Source organism: Miniopterus natalensis, chromosome 1 (genome assembly GCF_054644295.1).
Source record: "Miniopterus natalensis isolate mMinNat1 chromosome 1, mMinNat1.hap1, whole genome shotgun sequence".
NCBI classification, from domain to species: Eukaryota; Metazoa; Chordata; class Mammalia; order Chiroptera; family Miniopteridae; genus Miniopterus; species Miniopterus natalensis.
Genome location: NC_142081.1, coordinates 74,541,922 through 74,563,598, shown reverse-complemented (window position 1 = coordinate 74,563,598; position 21,677 = coordinate 74,541,922). Strand labels below are relative to the sequence as shown.

The 21,677-nt window shown below is 39.0% G+C and overlaps 1 protein-coding gene, 1 long non-coding RNA gene and 1 pseudogene across 2 annotated transcripts in view; 2 read left to right on the top strand and 1 right to left on the bottom strand.

Annotated features, from left to right (window-relative positions):
- G2E3 (G2/M-phase specific E3 ubiquitin protein ligase) overlaps positions 1–19,230 on the bottom strand; it is a 64,074-nt gene extending 44,844 nt beyond the window's left edge. The window contains exons 1-2 of the mRNA XM_016209512.2: positions 19,134–19,230; positions 384–424 (exon numbers count right to left, since the gene is read on the bottom strand). Coding sequence (XP_016064998.1) covers positions 384–420 — 37 coding nt within the window. The 5' untranslated portion in view covers positions 421–424; positions 19,134–19,230. The remainder of the gene's footprint in view (positions 1–383; positions 425–19,133) is intronic.
- On the top strand, positions 14,815–15,315 carry LOC148094208 (claudin domain-containing protein 1 pseudogene; annotated as a pseudogene).
- A 1,458-nt stretch (positions 19,231–20,688) lies between the features above and the next one.
- Positions 20,689–21,677, top strand: part of LOC148094207 (uncharacterized) — a 40,303-nt gene continuing 39,314 nt past the window's right edge. Inside the window, exon 1 of the long non-coding RNA XR_015714232.1 lies at positions 20,689–20,729. This is a non-coding gene — a long non-coding RNA (uncharacterized LOC148094207). The remainder of the gene's footprint in view (positions 20,730–21,677) is intronic.

The following is a 21,677-nucleotide window of genomic DNA, read 5'->3' as shown; positions in this document are numbered from 1 at the left end:
GTGAACATTCAGAGGTAACTTTTTCTTTTCCTGTTAAATTTTTATGTATTGTTTAAATTGTGCTCACATTTTTCCTTTTCTAAGGAAAATGTGAAAAAATTTATTTATTAAATAAATACTGTTTTATTCATGTACAAACTATACCTGATAAATATATATAAAGAATACAAATAAAATATGGCAAATTGTGTTCTTAAAGCAGGTTTTTGTTGAAATGAATACAACCAATATTGTACTTTAGTGTATGAATCTATGAAGCAAGCATGGATCAGGGAATTCATTTCTACTGTTTGAGTAGCATTCTAAATAGACTTATTATAATAAAATAAAATATCTTAATAATTTAAATTATATTTGAAAATATTTTAAGTACAGTTACTTACCGAGACTCTGTGAGTCGCCTGGTTTATTTTCATTCATTTTTCTAGGAAAAATAAGAACATAAGATACAGCCATCTTAATTTCAAAGGTCTCAAATTACCCATTTTAAATTTAATCAATGCATAATTACAAATAAGTTGAATATTATTTTGTATTCTAGCACATGACTTCCTCACCTTTTATACAACTAAGACCAATAGATCTTAATGAGGTTGGTGAAGTCTGGGGACATTGTTATGGAGGGAATGTTTTTTAGTCATCAGAAGATTAAGATAACTACTTGTATTTAATGGAAAGAGGCCAGGATTTCAAGACATCCGGCAACGCACCCAACAGTCCTACACAACAAAGAACAGCCTAGACAAGTGATTTTCAACTTTTTTAATCTCATGGCACATAAAGCTAATTACTAAAATTCTGCGGCACACCAAAAAACAATATATTTTTCGTCAATCTGACAAAAAATAGGTATAATTTTGATTCATTCACACCAACAGCTATTGTTGTCTTGGCTGTTGTCATTTATTAATTTGACAATCTAAGAGAGAAAAGGTCAGTGCACTGACTACATAGTCAAATATTGCATGTTTTAAAATTCTTGTGGCACACTGGTGTGCTACAGCATACTGGTTGAAAAATCACTAGTCTAGACTTTCAAATTTCAACTGGACATTCAAGTATGTTAAAACAAAACAAGCAAAAAAAGCCAGAACCTAAGCCCATTTTACACATAGTCTTTATCCCCTTCAACTTTAGGACAAAATGAGCATTTCCATTGTGCATAAATATCTTTTTCTTTTCTTGCTGTTTTAGGACAAAATGACTATTTCCAAACTACAACTCCTATGTAAAATCAAGGAAATTTGCATTTTATTTTTGTTCATAACTTTACCAAGATTTGTTTTTTGTTTAGGAGAGAAAAAAAAATCACATCATCAATAGCAATGCCATTTATATTTGAGTAGCGTACAAAACAATCCTTCATCAGGCCATATCTGTGGCTGTTATATTCCCAGGGGTTCTATATAGAGCTGCAGGCATATGACTGCCACATCACATTCCAATTATAGTACAGTGCTCAACTGTTTACGTTCTCAAAGACATTGATCTGTCTCTCTCCTCACTCCCCACTAGTTAAAAAATAAAATTATTTATATTACTTAAATAAAATTTTTCTCACTATTCTCTAGTGCCAAAAGATCCAATGGAGAAAGAACATTTTAATAACATCAAAGTTTCACTTTTCCAGGATAGATGAACAGCCTACCTGAAATGCTATGAGATTCACATATAATGTGCTGGCTCTTGGAATTTAAATGGAAAAGAATAAATATAATGATGCTACTAGATAAACATAATCTCATTTTATAGCTGCAAAAAATCAATGCTCAGTGAGTTCACACAGCTCAGAAGAGGCAACAGACTAATCTATAACTGAGTAACTGTGTTACTTCACATGAAAATAATGAAAGAGCATAATAAATAACAAAATATTAATATAAAAGGAAGAACAAAACCCACAAATATTACTATCAAATTTCATCAGTGCTTTCTACAATTTAGAATTTATATTTCATACTGATTTTAAGAAATGAGTTTAAACATTGGTTTTCTCATATATCACTTTCATGCTTTCATAGACAGTCATAATCCAAGTCTTTTGAATCACTTTGACTCCAAGCCTTCAATATTTTCTGGCTCTTCCTTACAAAATCATCTGTGCCATCAAGATTGGTATTTCTTAAAAGAATCCATAAAACAATGGAAAAGGACCATGCTGAAAAGCCTCCAAATATCATTGGTCACAAGCTATTCATAAGAAAGATCTTCAAAGCCATCAAAACAGGAATGGAAAGGTTGTTCTATGTATGCTAATATCTAATAAGCATTTTATATAGTTTTTCAAAGTGTATTAATACCTACTATTCCACATGGACCAATGGAACAAGCCCAGAAATAGATTCACACTTTTCAGTGATTTGATTTTCAACAAAGGTACAGAAGCAATTCAATGGGAAAAAGAAGTTTTTTCAACAAATGGTGCTGGACAAACTAAATATCCATATGGAAAACAAATGAACATGGATCCATACTTCACACAATAAATAAAAATTAATTTCAAGTGGATCACAGGCCTAACTGTCAAAGCTAAAACTATAAAAATTTTAAAATACATTGTACTTCATCAAAATCAAAAGCTTCCACTCATCAAAAGACACTATTAAGAAAGCGATAAGCATGCCACAGATTAGGAGAAAATATTTGCAAAAAACGTGTCTAAGAAAGACTTGTACTCAGAAAACAAAGAACTCTTAAAACTCAACAATCCAACAGAGAGAGGGGCAAAAGACACGAACAGACACTTCATAAAGGAGAATATATGAATGGCCAATAAACACATGAAAAGATGCTCAACATCACTGGAAACTAGAATAAAATTAAAGCTACTATGAAAGACCACTTGATATCCACAAAAATGGCTAAGACTAAAAAGACTACAAACACCAAACAATTAGAAAGGATGTGAGGCAACTGGGGAACTCCCATAAATTGTTGATGGAAATGTAAAATTGGACAATCATTTTGAAAAGTTTTGGCAGTTTCTTAAAAGTTAAACATATACCCATGCATCTAGCCTCTGACACAGAAATTTCTCATTTAGATATATATCCAAGAGAAATAAAAACATAAGACAGGAAACTTTATACAAAAATATTAATTAGCAGCCTTCTTCTTTATATTTCAAAACTGAAAGAACACATAAAACCATCCATAAGAAAATGGATAAACAAATTGTAGTATATTGATAAAATACAAATACTACTTAGCAATGAAAAGGTAAGAAGTGCTGCAAAATGCTGTACAATACAGCTGACTCTCACAGATGATATGGTAAGTGAAAGAAACTACACACATTATTCCAGTCATCTAAAGTTCTAGGACAGGCAAAATGATCAATCAATCCATCATGAAAAATATCAAAACAGTGCTTGTCTCTCAGGTGGGGAAATGACTGGAAAGCAATATAAGGAAAGTTTCTGAAATATCCTACTTTTGCTAGGAGGATATAAGTAAGCAACTTTGATAGAAGAATTGCCAACAGAGATACCAGAGCTACAAATAAGGGTTTTCTGAACCCAACATTCCTCCTCTTTCTCAATTTTGTAGTTTTCAAGGAAAACAACACCTCTACATCTACTTCGCAGTCCAGACCTGATGTTGACCCCTTTACACACAGCCCTGGCTTTGCTCTGACCCTATGAAAATACTACTTCATTTAATTTCACCTAAGTGCCACCAAAATCCTATAAGAAATCTGTTTTACCCTTTGGTGAGAAGCCCTGTGGTTCCTCTGGTCAGTAATTTCTTTCATTGCAATGAGTCAAGAAACCTAACTATCACATCACACTATTGGTTTATTACCTCTATCACTGGTGGTTTTATTTAGCACAAAAGAATGATAAGGCAAATGTCACAAGACAAACAACTGGTTAATCTGGGTAAAATGTATATAAAAGTTCCTTATACTATTCTTTTAACATTTTTCTGTTTAAAATTCCATCAAAAAGTAAAAGTTAATCCCAATTGGATGTTCTAAAGACATTATATAATTCATACTTTTGACCAGTTCAATTAGCCTTCTTTCCAATCCCCAGCATCTGAAATAAAACCTTTGTTTTTAAATACTGACAGATGATTGCTTTATTTCAAATAATCATTTTTAAAACAAAACTTCAGGGGAAAAAAGGACTATTCACATATTTCAGTTGGATTTTTATCATTTGTTTTCTTCCAGTATATGAATTTTAAGATGTCCTAAGTAGCAGGGAGAAAACAATGTTATGTAAGTATGTATCTCAATAACAGCCCAAGTCTTATCAACAGACTTAACATCATTAACAACTTAATGAAGCAATCAGAAAGCCACTGTCTAGGCGTATTCTTGTCCCTTCCACTGCTTACCTCCACTTGGTCTGCTGGTGATATTCAGTTTGATTCTCCTCCCTTCAACAGGTGGAGCCTGATTTTCCTTTCCTTATGCTTAGGAGCTTGTTTCCACCAAAGCGCCTGGCAGAAATGACGTGTGACTATGTCATAAAAGGCATTGTGACTTTCATAGGTCACCTGCACTGGAGGAAGCTACACTAGTTGCCATGTCATAAAGGATTCTCAAGATGCTCTTTCAAGAGGTCTACTTGGCAAAGAACTGAGGCATTTACTCACAGCCTTGTGAGGGAGCCATTTTAGGAGTGAATCCTTCAGCCCCAATCAAGCCTTCATAGGACTGCAGACTTGCTGACAGTCTGGGAGCAACTTCCTGGGAAACCCTAGGCCAGAATTACACCACTAAGCTGCTTTCAAATTTCTGACCCAAAGAAACTGGCAGATAATGTTTATTGTTTCAAGTCACCAAGTTTTGGGGTGATTTGTTACACAACAATAGATAACTAATACAATAAAGTAAGCCAAATTTCCTCTCTTTGCACTGGGTAGCTATTCTAACAGTTTTTTGATGGGATCTTTAGGATTTTCAAGTTAGGTTATGTTATCTGCAAACACAATTTTACTTATTCGTTTTGGATTTGGATGCATTTTATTTGTTTTTCTTGCCTGACTGACCTGCTACGACTTCCAGTACTATGTTGAATAGGAGTGGTGAGAGTGCATACCCTTGTCTTCCCGATTTTACAGGAAAAGCTTTCAACCTTTACCAGTGAGTATGATGATAGCTTGTCATGTATGGATGGCCTTTATTTTGTTGAAGCATGTTCCTTCTACACTCAATTTGTTGAGAATTTTTATCATGAAAGGATGTTGTTTTTTGTTAAATGTTTTTCCTGAATCTATTGAGATGGCTGATTTTTCTTTCACATTCTATTCTATCACATTTACTGATTTGCATGTCGAACCATCCTTGCATCCAGGGATAAATCCCACTCGATCATGATGTATGATCCTGTTATTTTAATTTTATTTATTTATTTTAATCCTCACCCAAGGATATTTTTTCCATTGCTTTTCAAAAAATGGGGGCAGGGCGAGGGAGAGAAACATTGATGTGAGAGAGACACAGACATATCAATTGGTTGCCCCCCGCATACCCCTGACCAGGGCTAGAGATCGAGCCTGTGGCCAGAATCAAACCCGGGACCCTTCATTCCATGGGCTGACACTAAATACTGAGCCAAAGTGGCTAGGGCTTGTATGATCCTTTTAATGTGCGGTTGAATTTGGTTTGTTAGTATTTTGTTGAGAATTTTTATATCCATACTCATCAGGAATATTGGCCTGTAGTTTTCCTGTAGTGTCCTTACCTGGTTTTGGTATCAGGGAGTTGAACACAGACTTTAGAAAAGAAATTCAACATGGCCAACAAGCAAATGAAAGAAGGAATGCTGAAAAATTCACAAATCAATACTCTCCCAACACAGACGAGTGCAGGCCCACAAGGCTTCACTGGTGAATTCTATCAAGTATTTAAGAAGAACTGGCACCAATGTTTTTCAGACTGATCCAAAAAATAGAAGAGGAGGAAGAAGTTCTTAATTCAATCTATAAAGGCAGCATTACCTTGATACCAAAGCTAGACACATCACAGAAAAGCTACAGATCAGTACCCCTTATGAATACAAATGCAAAAATCCTCAAAAAAACCCCCAAACACCTGCAAACTGAATCTTTGTTAAGAGAACTACACACCAGGATAAAGTGGGGTTTATCACAGGAATGCTTGGGGGGGGGGGGGGGGGCAGTTCAACATATGAAGAAAATTAATCAATGTGATATATCACATTAACAAAATAAAAAAGTGACATGTTCATCTTGATTGATGCAGAAAAAACAATTGACAAAATCCAACATACTTGCATGACAAAAAACCTCAACAATCTAGGAATAGAAGGGAACTTCCTCAGCAGGATAAACAGCATCTATGAAAAATCCATAGTTAATATCATATTCAGTGGTGAAAGACTGAAAGCTTTCCACATAAAATCTGGAGCAAAAGAACCATGTCTACTCTCACCACTTTTATTCAACTTTGTACCAGAAGTTCTAGCTAGAACAATTAGGCAAGAAGGAAATAAAAGGCATCCAAATTGAAAGCAAGAATAGCTCTATTTGCAGAACACATGATATTATGTGTAAAATATCCTAATGAATTTGCAAAAAAACCCCAAAACATACTTATTAGATATTACAGATGTCAGCAGCATGGCAGCATGAGAAGACCACCGAGTCTCTCCCCTTGAAGTTACGACAGGCTGGACAGCTATTGAATTAATAAAGGATTTCCTGCTCAACACACAAACATGTATGAGAAATCCATGCATTGAGACTTCTGAAGGTGAACAGGGGCAAAAGGATGAGGAAAGGACAGAGACTAGAGCCACAGACTCAGTCTGGAGTTCTCCGCTACCCCAAAAGATGCAATAGCAGTAAACAGTTGGGGTGCAACCCCCACTGGGTAAACCAGAGGGGCAGAGACAGCAATCAGGCCTGTGAAGCTGGCACACATCAAGGCTGAGCCCAGGGTCAGTGGCAGAGAAGCAGTGCAAAGGGTGGCAGGTGTCAACAACCTGTCATTACTGGACAAAGGAATCTGCAGCCATGGGAACTGTCCATCCTATCCTTCAATGGCTCCCCGGGCAATAAAATTCTCACTTGGAAGATTGTGAAAAGGCAGAAAAAACTTTCCAGTATAAGCGGTCTGTTCTCATTGCAGCTAAACCCACTAGAAAGAACAGAGCTGCAGATATGTAAACCCCTCCCACCCTCTACCTTTCCCCTAACCCTTGAGGTAGAACATGGTAGAGACAGCTGGATCAACTCACACAGAAAGTGGCTCTGCAGGTGCTTCTGGCTACAGGAAGGCAGCACAGGGAACACACCTGTCAGGTGACCCCATAGCCTGCCACTTCCCACCACAGAGGTAGTGCTACTCTGAGACTGAGGTGACCAGGTCATAAAGAGGATGCACATCTCCTTGAGATTTTTCCTTTTCTTTCTGAACTCCCTTCTTACCTTGGATTGACGGATTCATCTCTGGACCCTTGTGGGAATGAAATATACATATATTTTTAAATCCTCACCCGAGGTTATGTTTTATTGATTTTTAGAGAGAGAAAAAGGGAGGAAGAGAGGGATGGAAGGAAGGAGGAAGGGCTAGAGGGGGAGAGAGCGAGAGAGAGAGACAGAAATTGATGTAAGAGAAACATTAATCAGCTACCTCCTGCACACATCCTTACCGGGAATGGAACCTGCAACCTAGGTATGTGCCCTGACCAGGAATCAAACCTGCCAACCTTTTGGTGTATGGGATGACGCTCCCAACTAAGCCACCCTGCCAGGGCATGAAGTATTTTATTTTAAGTATTTGACTCTTCACTGTTTAGCTAGTTGATAAACTAGAGGTCTTTCTTTTGTTTTTCAGTAGGTGCTAGTGAAACACAAGTTTTTATTTTCTGTTACCTGTACTACTGGGGCTTCCAGGGATCTCTGTGGGGCAGAAGATATTTGCAAGCAATACCTTCAAGAAGGGGTTAATATCCAAAATATAGCATAAGAACTCATACAGCCTTGGCTGGGTGGCCCAGTTGGTTGGTACATTGTCCTATACACTGAAAGGTAGAGGGTTTGATTCCTGGTCAGGGCACATACCTAGGTTACAGGTTCGATCCACAGCCGGGGCACTTTCCCCTCCCTCCCTCCCTCTCTCTCTCACTTTCTCTCTCTCCCCCCCCCCCCCCCCCACACACATGCCAGCAATAAAAAACATATCCTCAGGTGAGGATAAAAGGGAAAAAAATAAAAGCTAAGGAGTCTTTAAAAGAAAAAAAGAACTTATACAATTCAACAATAACAACAAAAACAATCTAATCGATTAAAAAATGGGCAGAGGACCTGAACGCTTTTCCCAAGAAGACATACAAATGACCAACAGATATATGAAAACAAGCTCAACTTCACTAACTTTAAGAGAAATGCAAATCAAAACCATAATGAGATGCCATCTCATACCTGTAGGAATGACTATTAGTAAAACAAGAAATTAACAAGTGTCGGAGAGCACGTGGAAAAAAAGAAACACTCATACAGTGCTGGAGGAAATGTAAATTGGTACACCCAATATGGAAAACAGTATGGAGGTTCCTCAAAAAATTAGGAATAGAGAGACCATATGATCCAGCAACACCTCTTCTGGGTATCTACCTGAAAATTTGGAAACACTTATAGGTAAAGATGTATGTACCCGTGTTCATTGCAATATTATTCACAGTAGCCGAGACATGAAAAGAACCTAAGTGTTATTTGAGGGATGAATGAATAAAGATACAGTACGTATATACAATGGGTACTACTCAGCCATAAGAAAGGATAAAATACTGCCATTTGTGACAATATGGATGGATCTTGAGAGTATCACGCAAAGGAAAATAAGTCAGACCAGAACCATACGATTTCACTCATATGTGGGATATAAAACAGACAGCAACAAGGGAACAAACAAAACAACAAACTCACTGACTCAGACAACAAAAGGGTGGTTACCAGAGGGGAAGGTAGGGTAAAGGGAGGATAAAGAGGGTAAAGGGAGTCAAGTATATGTGGTGAGACAGACACTAGACTTTGGGTGGTGAGCACAGGATGCAATATATAGATGATGTATTATAGAAAGGTATACTTGAAACATAATGTTATTAACCAATGCTACCCCAATAAATTTAATTTAAAAAAACAGATCTAAAAAATAAATTCAGAAAATTTGCAGGATATAAAATCAACATCCCATAATCATTTTTATTTCCATACAATAGCAAAGAACAATCCATAGAGAAAATTAAGAAATCAATTCCATTTATAATAGCACCAAAAGAACAAACTACTTAGGGATAAATGTAACTAAAGAGGTGGAAGATTTGTGCACTAAAAACCACTAAGAATTGCTAAAAGAAACTAAAGAACCCAAATATATGGAAAGACATTCTGCGTTCATGGTCGAAATACTTAATACTGTTAAGAGGGAAATATTTCCCAAAGCAAACTATACATTCAATACAAGCCCTGTCAAAATCCAATGGCCTTTTTTTGTAGAAATTGAAAACCTAACCCTAAAATTTATATGGAATTGCAAAGGATGCTGAATAGCCAAAACAATCCAAAACAAGAAAAGGTGAAGTATTCATACTTCTCGATTTGAAAACTTAATACAAAACTATAGTAATTAAAACAGGATGGTACTGGCATAAATATAAACATATAGATTAACAGAAAAGAAGAGTTCAGAAATAAACTCATATCTATGATCAATTAATTTTTAACAAGGGTGCCAAGACCACTGAATGGGGAAAGAATAGTCTTTTCAACAAGTAGTGCTGGGACAACTGGGTAACCATATGCAAAAGAATGAAGTAGCATCTCTGCCTTGCACTATATACAAAAATTAACTCAAAATGGATCAAAGATTTGATATGTAAGAGCTCAAACTATAAAAATCATAGAAGAAAATTAGGGTTATGTAAATCTTCACAACCTTGGGTTTGGCAATGATTTCTTATATATGACAAAAAAATCTCAAGCAACAAAAAAATGAAACAAAAAATAAATTTAACTACACAATCAAGACAGTGAAAAGACAATCCACAAAAATGGGAAAAAATATTTGGAAATCATATACCTGGATAAGGATCTAGTACCAAGTATATATAAGAAATTCATACAAGTCAACAAAAAAAAAGACAATCCAATTTAAAAACAGGCAAAAGTCTGACTAGACATTTCTCCAAAGAAAATAATTAAATGGGAAAAGAGCATACAAAAAAATGCTCAACATTATTAGTCATCAGGGATACACAAACAAAAACCACGAATACCACCTGATGCCCACTAAGATGACTATAATTTTTAAGGTAAACAACAAGTTGACAAGGATATGGAGAAATTGGAACCTTCATACAGTGCTAATAATGAAAACGTTAAATGGTGCAGCTACTGTGGAAAATAGTTTGGCAGTTGCTCAATACATCAAACACAGAACTACTAAATCACTCAGCAATTACACTAAGTACTTAGCCAGAAGAATTGAGAACAGGTAATCAAAAACTTATATACATATGTTCATAACACAACTATTTACAATAGCTAAAAAATGGAGAAAACTCACCTATCAACTAATGAATAGGTTTAAAAAATGTGATATATTCATATAATGGAATATTATTCAGCTATAATAAGGAATGAAGTACTCATATATGCCACAACATAGATGAACCTCAAAAACATGCTAAGTGAAATAAAGCAGATACAAAAGGTTACATACTGTCTAAACCCATTTATATGAAATATCCAGAATAGGTAAATCCATAGACACAGAAAGCAGATTTGTGGTTTCTAGGAACAGGGGAATGTGGAGTGACTGCCTAGTGGGTGTAAGATATCCTTTTGGGGTGATAAAATATTCGTAACTAGACAGAAATGATGGTTACTCAACATTGTGAGTGTACTGTCACTGAACTGTACACTTTAAAATGGTTAATTTTATGAATATGAACTTTACTTTAATAAAAATGTTAAATATAAACATAAAATATGATGCAACCAAGAAAAACAAAGGTTTATGTCCACTGAACACAAATGTCCAAAGCTGCTTTATCTGTAATAGCCAAAAACTGTAAACCTAAATGCTCATCCAGACAATGGAAAAAACAAATTGTGGGATACTCATAAACTGGAATTACAACTAAAATATAGGAAAACTATCCTGCCTGGCCGACCGTGGCTCAATGGTTGAGCGTTGACCTAGGATCCAGTTGATCAAGGTTCGATTCCTGGTCAGGGCACATGCCTGGGTTGCAGGCTAGGCAGCCAATCAATGACTCTCTCATCATTGATGTTTCTCTCTCTCTCTCTCTTCCTCTCCTTTCTTCTCTCTGAAATCAATAAAGATATATTTTTAAAAAAACACAAAACACTATCCTGAATAATCGACTGCAACTGAAGATGAGCTGGAGGACACCCTCATAACCAAGGACCTAAAGTGGAGACTGCATAAAGACTGGTAAAAAATGCGGAGGTGTCAGAGGGCTGGCTGGGCTCCCACAGGCAGCAGCTGAAGGTCTGGAGGGATACCTCAGCTGTGGGGGGTTCCTACAGAGAACTCGAGTCAAAACCCCAAGCTGGACTCCCCAGCCTAGAGCACCAGAACTGAGAAAGGTACCCACATAACATCTGGCTATGAAAAGCAGCAGGGTTTCTGTCAGGGAGAGACGGCTGGAAATGCATGCACCCTCTTAAAGGTTCAACGCACAAAGTTCCGTGTGCAGCCACTCACGTCGGGGTATGGTGGAGGGAAGGCAGAGCGGACCAGAGCAGTATGAGGAGAAATCAGGGGGGCTAGCTAGGGGAATAGATCTCAGAGGGCACCCACCTGGACCCTAGTGCTGAGTCATTCCCCCATACAGCAAAGGACATTTTTCTCAGGCAGACATTTACCTTCCAAGCAGCTTTAGCCTGGGAGGGGAAGCAATTGCCCCCCCCCCCCCCCCCGCTGGAAAACCTCTGGCTGGCCCCACCCCATGGAGTTCCTACAGCCTGAGGCTCATCAAGAGACTGAATAACAGCCTCTGGGTGTTTTGAGTCTTTGCCTGATCTGCTTCTGGACCCAGGGCTTGGTAAAGCAGACGTTGGTGCACATCTTGGTCCTGTCCAAACACAAGCAGAGGAAACCAGAAGCTGTGAAGAGTGGAAAACTTCAAATAGGGTACTCAAGGTCAGTCACAAACAGCATCTGACAATGATCTGCACAAGAGACCATCCAAAAGACTGGGAGTCCTAGCAGATGTACCTAATACATCAAAACAAATCCAAACAGGAAGCCAAAATGGGGAGACAAAAACACAAGCCCCAAATGAAGAACAAAAGAATTCTCCAGAAGAAGAGGTAAATGAAATGAAGATAAGCAATCTATCAGATATAGAGTTTGGAATACTGATTGTAAAGATGCTCAACAGCATGAATAAAGATATAGACACTATGAAGGAAATTAAGAATGACTGTAGACATAAAAAAACAAAACAAAACACCGGAAGGAATGAATAACAAATTAGGGGAAGCTGAGGATTGCATCAGCAAATCAGAAGACAGGGTAGAAAAAAATCACTCAATCAGAGATCCAAAAAGAAAAAATAATAAAAAAAGGAGTTTAAGGGAGCTGTGGGACATGAAACGTAACAATATTCACATCATAGGAATGCCAGAAGAGGTCAAAAGTAAGCAAGGGTTAGAGAACCTGTTTGAAGAAATAATGGCAGAAAACTTCCCTAACCTGGTCAAAGAAAAAGTCACACAACTTCAGGAAGCACAAAGAGTCCCAAGCAAGAAGAACCCAAAGAGGCCCACACCCAGACACATCATAATTAAAATGCCAAAAATCCAAGACAAAGAGAGAATCTTAAAGGCAGCAAGAGAAAAGCAATCTGTTACTTACAAAAGAGCTCCCATAAGGCTGTCAGCTGACTTCTCATCAGAAACTCCACAGGCAAGAAAAGAATGGCATGAAGTACTCAAGGTAATGCAAAACAAGGATCTGAAACCAAAACTACTCTATTCAGTGAGGCTATCATTCAAAGTAGATGGTGAAATAAAGAGCTTCCCAGACAAAAAAAAGGCTAAAGGAATTTATCACCACCAAACTAGCATTGCAAGAAATGTTAAAGGGACTGCTGTAATAAGAAGTAGATAAGAAAACAAGACCAAAATATATTGCTGTCTACAAGAGACCCACCTCAGAACAAAAGGCTCACATAGGCTGGAAAAAAAACACAAAAAACAAAAAACTTCTGGAGGACTTTAAAGGAGAGATCAACAGCAATACAGTCATAGAAGGGGACTTTACACCCATTGACTTTACTGGATACATCTTCCAGACAAAAAAATCAACAAGGAAACAGTGACTCTAAATGACACACTAAAGCAGATGGATTTAATTGACATTTACAGAACATTTCATCCCAAAGCTGCAAAATATGCATTCTCCTCAAGTACACATGGGACACTCTCAAAGAGAGACCACTTTAGTACACAAAACAAGTCTCTACAAGTTCAAGAAGACTGAAATCATATCAAGCATCTTCTCGGACATTTACACCAAGGTATACTATGCAGCTGTGACAAAAGAAGGATCCCTTACCCTTTGGGACAGCATGGTGGGACCTGGAGAGTATTATGCTAAGCAATAAGCCATTCAGAGAAAGACAAGTATCACAAGATCTTACTCATATGTGGAATCTAATGAACAAAATAAACTAATGAACAAAATAGATCCAGAGACACAGAAGTATAGTACAGACTGATGAATCTCAGAGGAAAGGCAGGGGTGGGTGGGGAGAAATTAACCTAAAAACTTATACATATAACCCATGGACATAGACATTAGTGTGGTGAAGGCCTGGGAGGAGGGGTGCAGGATGGAGGGGATCAATGGGGGGAAAAGGGGACATTTGTAATACTTTCTCCATAATAAAGATAAATTTAAAAAATAAAATAAAGGGGGGAAAAGGCATAAACTGTTATTTACAATAGCCAAGATTTGGAAGTAGCCTAAATGTTCATCAATAGATAAGTGGGTAAAAGAGCTGTGGGGCCCTGGCTGGGTAGCTCAGTTGGTTAGAGTGTTATCCTAATACACCAAGGTTACAGGTTCGATCTCTGGTCAGGGCACATACTAGAGGCAACCAATGAATGCATAAATAAGTGGAACAACAAATCAATGTCTCCCTCTCACAAATCAATAAAAACAATTTAAAAAAAGTTTTAAAGCACCAAATCATATTAAAAATAAAAAGCTGTGGTACATTTAAATAATGGGATACTACTCGGATGTAAGAAAGAGAGAAATCTTACCCTTTGTGCCCTGGCTGGTGTTGCTCATTGGTTAGAGCATCGGCCTGCATACTAAAGGACTGTAGGTTTGATTCCTGGTCAAGGGCACATACCTGGATTGCAGGTTCAAGTCCCGGCCCTGGTCTGAGCGTGAGGGGGAGGCAATCAATTGATGTGCCTCTCTCACATCGATGTTTCCTCTCTCTCTCTCTTTCTCCCCCTCTCTCTAAAAATCAATGGTAAAACATCCTCGGATGAGGATTAATAAACAAACAAAATAAATAAAAAGAAAGAAATCTTACCCTTCATGACAGCATGGATGGACGTGGAGAACATTATGCTAAGTGAAATAAGCTAGTCAAAGAAAGACAAGCACCATATGGTTTCATTGATATGTGGAATCTAATGAACAAAATGAACTGACAAGCAAAGACAGTCCGAGACAGACCGAAAGCAGGCTGACAGCTGGGGGTTGGGGGGCTAGGTGGGGGAGGTAGAGGGATTGAGAAAAAAAGAAAAAAACTCATGGAAGGGTGAAGCTGGTGGAACAGGAGAATGGGCAAATCATTTGATGTTGTTACAAGATGCATGAGTTTCACCCTAAATGAGCGGCTCATGGTGAAATTTATTGATCCTGGAAACCACAATACTGGGATTGATCTGCTTCAGACCTATCTTTGGCGTTGCCAGTTCCTTTTACCTTCTGTTAGTCTAGGTTTGATGTGCTTTGGGACTTTGACTGGACTTTGTGCTCGCATCTGCTGAAGCTTATATCCCGCCATCGCCACTGGCATTCTCCATCTCCTTGCAGGTGTGCGCACACTGGGCTCAGTGAGTCGTTACGCTGCTGGAATTGAACTGCTCCACCAAAAGCTAAAGCTGCCTGAGAACTTGTCTGGTGAAAATGGATGACCCTTCTGCCTGGCTTGTGTCTCAGCTCCCTTAGAGTTCATGGCTTCTGCTCTCTTCATCTGGGCAGCTCACACCAACCAGAAAGAGTACACCTTAATGAAGGCATATAGTGTGGCATGAGTGGGAAGTTAGCTGCTATACAATTTCCATTTTTATTATTTTTAAAGAGTAATATTTTCCCTTGCCCCTCCAATTGTTTTTAACTTAACTATATTGGGGGGGCTATATTATTTTATCTTGAAAATCTGCTTTATTTATTCATACAGTTGTTTTTTAATACAACTAAAATTTATATGCATTACTCTGAGGGATTCCCCATTTCAAACAAACTAATCTAGAGTCAGAGTCCAGACAGAAGGAAATGGGTAGATACTTGGCACAAATTTGTGAAAGGTAAGTGATAGAGGGAAAGTGACCCAGAGTAAGTTCTGCTGATGTCTGTCAGACTTTTCAGTAAAGTGACTGTATTCACTGAAATGGAAATTTTATTTTCATTGGGAAACCTCATCATTGTCAAAACTTAAGTTCACTTTGCTATTATAGTTAGCCAGTCAGCCAGAGGTATTAGTGCTATTTTCAAAAACTTGAGCTACATAAAGTAAAGAAATTATCTAAGAACCTTTTCCCTAAATATTGGCTGGAATATGACGGCTGTTTATCTACACCATGTCTGTCAACAAGAAAGGAAGTGAAAAATAATAGTATTTACTTGAAATCTTAACTTTGGAACTGCAAGAATTCCAATTCAGCCAAACAAGAAGATAACCTAATTTTACTTTTTTTAAAAAAACTCTCCTTAATATGTCAGTAGGATTTTCAGTACCACCAAACCATTTTGGATTTTTGCTCCTTCCTCTTAACACACCAGGCTTATTACAAGATTGCTTTCTTTTTAATACTACATCAAGATCACAAGGTAAAATTCTTCAACTGCTATCTCTTTATTTTAACTAAGTACCATAAAGGACGTTCCACTATAAAGGCCCTCTGGAGTTAGGAAAACTACCACAACCGGGATGGTTGTTAACTTTCAACTATGGTTGAAAGTTATTTTAACTAAGTACCATAAAGAACGTTCCACCATAAAGACCCTCTGGAGTTAGGAAAACTACCACAACCGGGATGGTTGTTAACTTTCAACTATGGTCTTTATTTCTTGTGAAATGATGTGCCTTTCCTTGCCTCAGTCCCTTCCTGGTGTGTATCAGCATTACTTAATGTCTTTTAATTCAACCATTTTTTAGTTAAGTATATCTATAAACATTGAAGTTTTGAAAATCTTATTTACTGTAGCACTTGACAGATTTTTTAACATGTAACTCAGTAATTTCTTACACTATCCTAGATCTTTTATAAAAAATAAAATTTAAAATGAAGGGGGGGGAAAAGGAAAAATACACATGAACACATACAACAGTGTGATGATTGCCAAGGGGAGGTGGGGGAAGGGAAGGTAGAGTATGGGGGGATAAATGGTGACAGACGGAGACTTGATTTGGGGTGGTGAAGTCTCAAGTAAACAAACTATACAGTGTACAGATGATGTGTTGGGGAACTGTGCCCCTGAAACCTGTACAATTGTAAACCAGTGTCACCCCAATAAATTCAATAAAAAGGAAAAAATAAAATAAAAAAGGCATAAACTTTCTAATTAAATCTAATTTCTGACCCCAGTTCAAATATTTTATTAGTTGTGTGAGAATTACTGAACCCCTCTTAGCTTGTTTTATCTGAAAGCAGTACATATTGCAGTGTTGTCTGCGAAGACTGAGATATTGTATGTAATGTGGTTTGTACAAAATGCTTAGTAACTCAACAGGAGATACATGTGTCATTTACTATGTGCCACACACTATTCTAAGATGTGTATATGCATTAGTTCATTTGATTCTCACAATACTCCTACGAGGTAGATACTGTTATTATCCCCATTACACAGTTGAGGAAATCGAAGCACAGAAAGGTTAAATAGTTTTCTTAGGGTCACAAAGCTACCAAGTGGTAGAGATGGAATTGGCTCCAGTTCCATGCCCTTAATCAATATATTCTAAAGCCTCTTTAGGAAAGATCAAGTCAGAGTTTTTGAAACTCTGGCCAAATTGTCTAACTTTCTAGTTAAATTTATAATTAATAAATACAGATTCCTTGACCCCATCCTCCAGACCTACTTCTGAGATTTGAAGCACAGGAATCAACATTTAATAAACCCTTCAAGGTAATGTGTACAGAATACAATTTGGAACGCACTGATTTTTTGTCGTTGTTGTTAATCCTCACCAGAGGATATTTTCCCCACTGCTCTTCAACTAGAGTGGAAGGGACAGGGAAGAAGAGAGAGGGAGATACAGAGAAACATGGACCTGAGAGCTGAGAGAGACACATCGATTGGTTGTCTCCCACACATGACGGGGGCGGTGGCAGTGGCGCGGGCGGCAGGGAGGGAACCCGCAACGCAGGTATGTGCCCAGGTACTGCCCTGGACCGGGAATCGAATCCACGAGCCATCAGTGCCAGTGCCGAGCTGACACTCTAACCACTGAGCAACACCCGCAAGGACTGAACTCACTGATTTAGGTAAACAGAGCAAAAACTCAATGAAAAGAGTTCAGGTAAGGAAAAGAAACATTAAAATGTAGACACTAATGTTTAAAAAAATTACCATTTGCTGGTAGCTTACACAAAATGATCAGAATAGCTCATAGGGAAGTATAGCTAATGTCTTCGCTACAGTGTTACACAAAATGTTTAAATTTCAACTTTCGTAAATACTGAATATTTAAACCTATCCCCCCCCCCCCCCCAAGCTAAAGATGAAACTAAAATATATTAGCAGGGATGGGAGAGTGGGAGTAGCCAGCACTGGATGGAGGAATGTCTATTCTGAATATTTATACACTTACGTGGTATGATATCCTGGTGTTAAAATCTTAAAAGGAACATAAAATATCTGTTCCTATAAAGCAAGACAAAATTAGCCTGACAGTTTTCAATAAGGTAAGATACAAAATTTCTATACATTTAAAGCACTCATTTATAATTTACATTTAGGGTACACATTTAAACCATTCCAGAAGACAAGCCTTTGCTACGGGGTTAGAGTGATATTTTAGGTAGCTCATCATCACAAATAAAACAAACAAAAAAACAAAACAAAAAAACACCAAAAAAACCAAAACAAAGAAAAACTCATGCTGGAATTATGAGTAGACTATTTCCCAAATGACTCTACAATCACCCAGCTGGCCAATGAATGAAGCGGGCGAGAGGCAGATCTGTGGCACTAACTAAATCTTATCCCTATTGTTAGCAAACTAGTAAGACCCTTGTGAATCACCGCTATTACTATAACCAGTTTAAATAAGCAAGTCTCGGATTTTTGCGGTACCTGAAAAACGTCAAGCAGGAAAGAAAAACATCCGGATTTTAAATACAAAGGCTACTCAGACTTCAGTTTAAATCCCTACCAGGCATTTCAAAGACTGTCACTTCCCTGCGGTCCTGAATAACAGAAAAAGGAATTCGGAGCTACGTGGAGCACTTCTTCATTCCAAACCCGTCCCAACCTTCCACCTTTGATAAAGGAAGATTCTTTGACCTGCGGCAACGCTTTCGCAGTTAGATATAACTACTGTGGTAGCTTCGGAATTCGAATCGAATTGGCGGAAATGCTAAACTGCAATGATTAGAATGTCAGAGGTGAAACAAAGCTTAACCTCGGGGCTGTGGGGGCCTCAGAAGCCTCAATACTATCAGAATGGCCTTGTGTGCGCCAACCGTCGGGAGCGCTGGCCCAGGAAACGCTCCCCTGCGCCCCGACATCTCGAAGTCCCCACACCTGGCCCGGCCACCCGAAAAAACTCAAAGGCAGTCCGAGGCCCCCGCTACACTGTCCCGCCTCCCACGCGACGGTACCGCTTCTCTCCCTGGAACACAGCGTTTCTTCCCGCTCCCCAGCCACTCACCAAGGAGGCGCGGGCCCGAAGCTGCAGAAGGGCTGCGCCACTTTTCAGTTCTCGCGCTACAGCGAGGACAACATCCCCACCCAACGGCCTGCAAGATTCAAAATCTCCACTTCCGCCCGCAACCCGGAAGAGGCGCTCAGCCCCGCCCCTGAGGGCGGGACCCCGGCGCCGCTCTCCAGCCGGCGTCGACGGCGCTGCGGTGTCTTTTGTCTGGCTCCCGATTGGGGTGCGCAGCGAGGTGCCGGCGCGGGGTCGCTGTTTCTGCCCGGAAGTTCTTCCGCGGACCCTATTGTTTCTGAGCCCGGCAGACACGTGCTGAAGTTCCGTTCGGGAGAATAAAAGCAGCAAGGGAGCCCGGATGTCTTCACCCCGCTCCTTACCCTCGCGTGAACAACCGCAGCAGCGAGAAGAAAAGGCAAGCGGTCCCCAAACTGACTTCCTCGGGGGTGTCGCTGGGCCCTGGGTCCCAACCCGGCAGACGGAGGACGTCCAACCTGTTTCCCTCGCGTGTCTGAGGAAAGCCAAGTGCAGTCATCACCCTTACTTCAGCCACAAGCTGAAAATAAGTTGTAGGAGCAGTACAGGTCCCAAATAAAAAATTGAGGATAAGCGCTCATTGCCTTGTATGCGACATTTCTTTTTTTTTTTCTTCTCATAAGAGGTCATTTTACAAGACAATTACGTAGTTGTCCTGTGAGATTCTTGGGACAACAGTGTTATTTTCCTTTACTAAGGACTGCGCAAAACATATTTTTTTTTTTTAGCTTGCAATTAGGTTTATTCATTCACTTAATTATTTATTAAACACATACTACGTGAGATAGTGTCCTAATGGTAAACAAACAAGCAAAGACAAAAATAAAAATAAAAACCCTGCCGTCGTGGAGATTTTGTTGTGCTTGGAAAGACCATAAGCCTGCACACAGACGCTCCAGGCTTAGGGGTTAGGGTTAGGGAAAGGGAAACAGAGTGGTGGGAATATTTTATTGACTTGTATTTTATGTAAGTCAGGGCAGACTTCTCTGTGGAGGTGACAGTTGAGCAGAAACCCGAGTGAAAGGAGAGAATGGGCAGTGAGACTGTTTGAAGGAAAACACACGCGCGAGTGACTCCCCAGGGATGGGGAATGGGCGGGGCGGTTGCTCAAGTCACCCTTCTGGGGTGATTCATTGCTGTGAGCACAGATGGAGACTCAGCCAGCTCTATGACCGCTGACCTGATCCCGCTCCTCAGCATCCCCAGCCAGCCTAGCTTGGTACCATCTGTCAGATCATTAGGTGGACACAAATATGATGATGCTTGTGGGGTCGGTGGTGGTGCTGCTGGTATCGGTGGTGGTGGCATCAGTGGTCTCCGTGTGTGCCTTTGTTATAAGAAAGGTTTGAATAGCAGAGGGTTGGACGTCAATATACTATAAAGATAAGATCCTAATAACAGGATTAGATTTTCATTTAAAATATCAATAATGACAATAACGACCAGCATATTTTAAAGCACATGCCATGTGTCAGAAATTGTTTTAAGTATTTTATGAGACATATCATTTGATTCTTTCAGAATTCTTTGAGGTGGACAACTACTACCCTCATGATAGAGGTAAGAAAAGAGGCTTAGAAAGTCTAAGTAACTTGCTCAGGGTTACGTAGTTAAGTGGCAAAGGCAGGGTTTGAAATGAGGTCTGTTTAACATCAAAGTTCAAACTGTATACCAACCCCTGCCTCCAAAGGCTATGCTGCTGAGGCTGTGTGGAGGATGGGCTGGGGAGCATAAACAGAATGGGGCAGTATTTAGGACTAATTTCCTGCCGTGTTCCCTCATCTGGGTATCCTGTTAAATATCTCCAGAGTAAACACAGTCCTTCTGTGCTGTGAGCACAGACTTATGACTGACAGGAAAGGTGAGCAGACAGATTTCCTATGAGGAAAAGGTCTTATAGAGATTCATTTTAAAAAATAATTCATCTCCACTTGTGAGATTCAAGACTTTGTTGCAGGTCCAACTGAGAAGTAAGAAGGTTGAAGTTTGGCTGTCTTATAATTAAGAATAAACTTGTGCCCTGGACCGTTTGGCTCAGTGGTTAAAGTGTCGGTCGGCCTACAGACTGAAGAGTCCCAGGTTCAATTCTGGCCAAGGGCATGTACCTTGGTTGCAGGCTCTATCCTGCTCACATAAATTTCTCTCTCCCTCTTTCTTCCCCTTCTACTCTCTCTGAAAAGCAATGGAAAAAATATCCTCAGGTGAGGATTAAAAAAAAAAAAAAAGAATGAACTCGTGATTCTGAGGAAGCTGCAAAGCCCACAGATTCAAATAATCATAGTATGGGACCGGACCTCTGGGGAATACCATGTTTTCTTTTGGATAGGATTATTTTCTCCTATAATATCTACTATTATCATGTAAAAAGCAGCTTAATGGACTGCCTCATCCTCCAGCCAGTGAGATATCCATCAGTACTATTTAGTTTTGGTTTTTACTTTGTAGGTGCTCAATAGAACACTCTGCCTCCATCAAACTGTAGTTTGAAAGATTCATTAGATTTCCGGG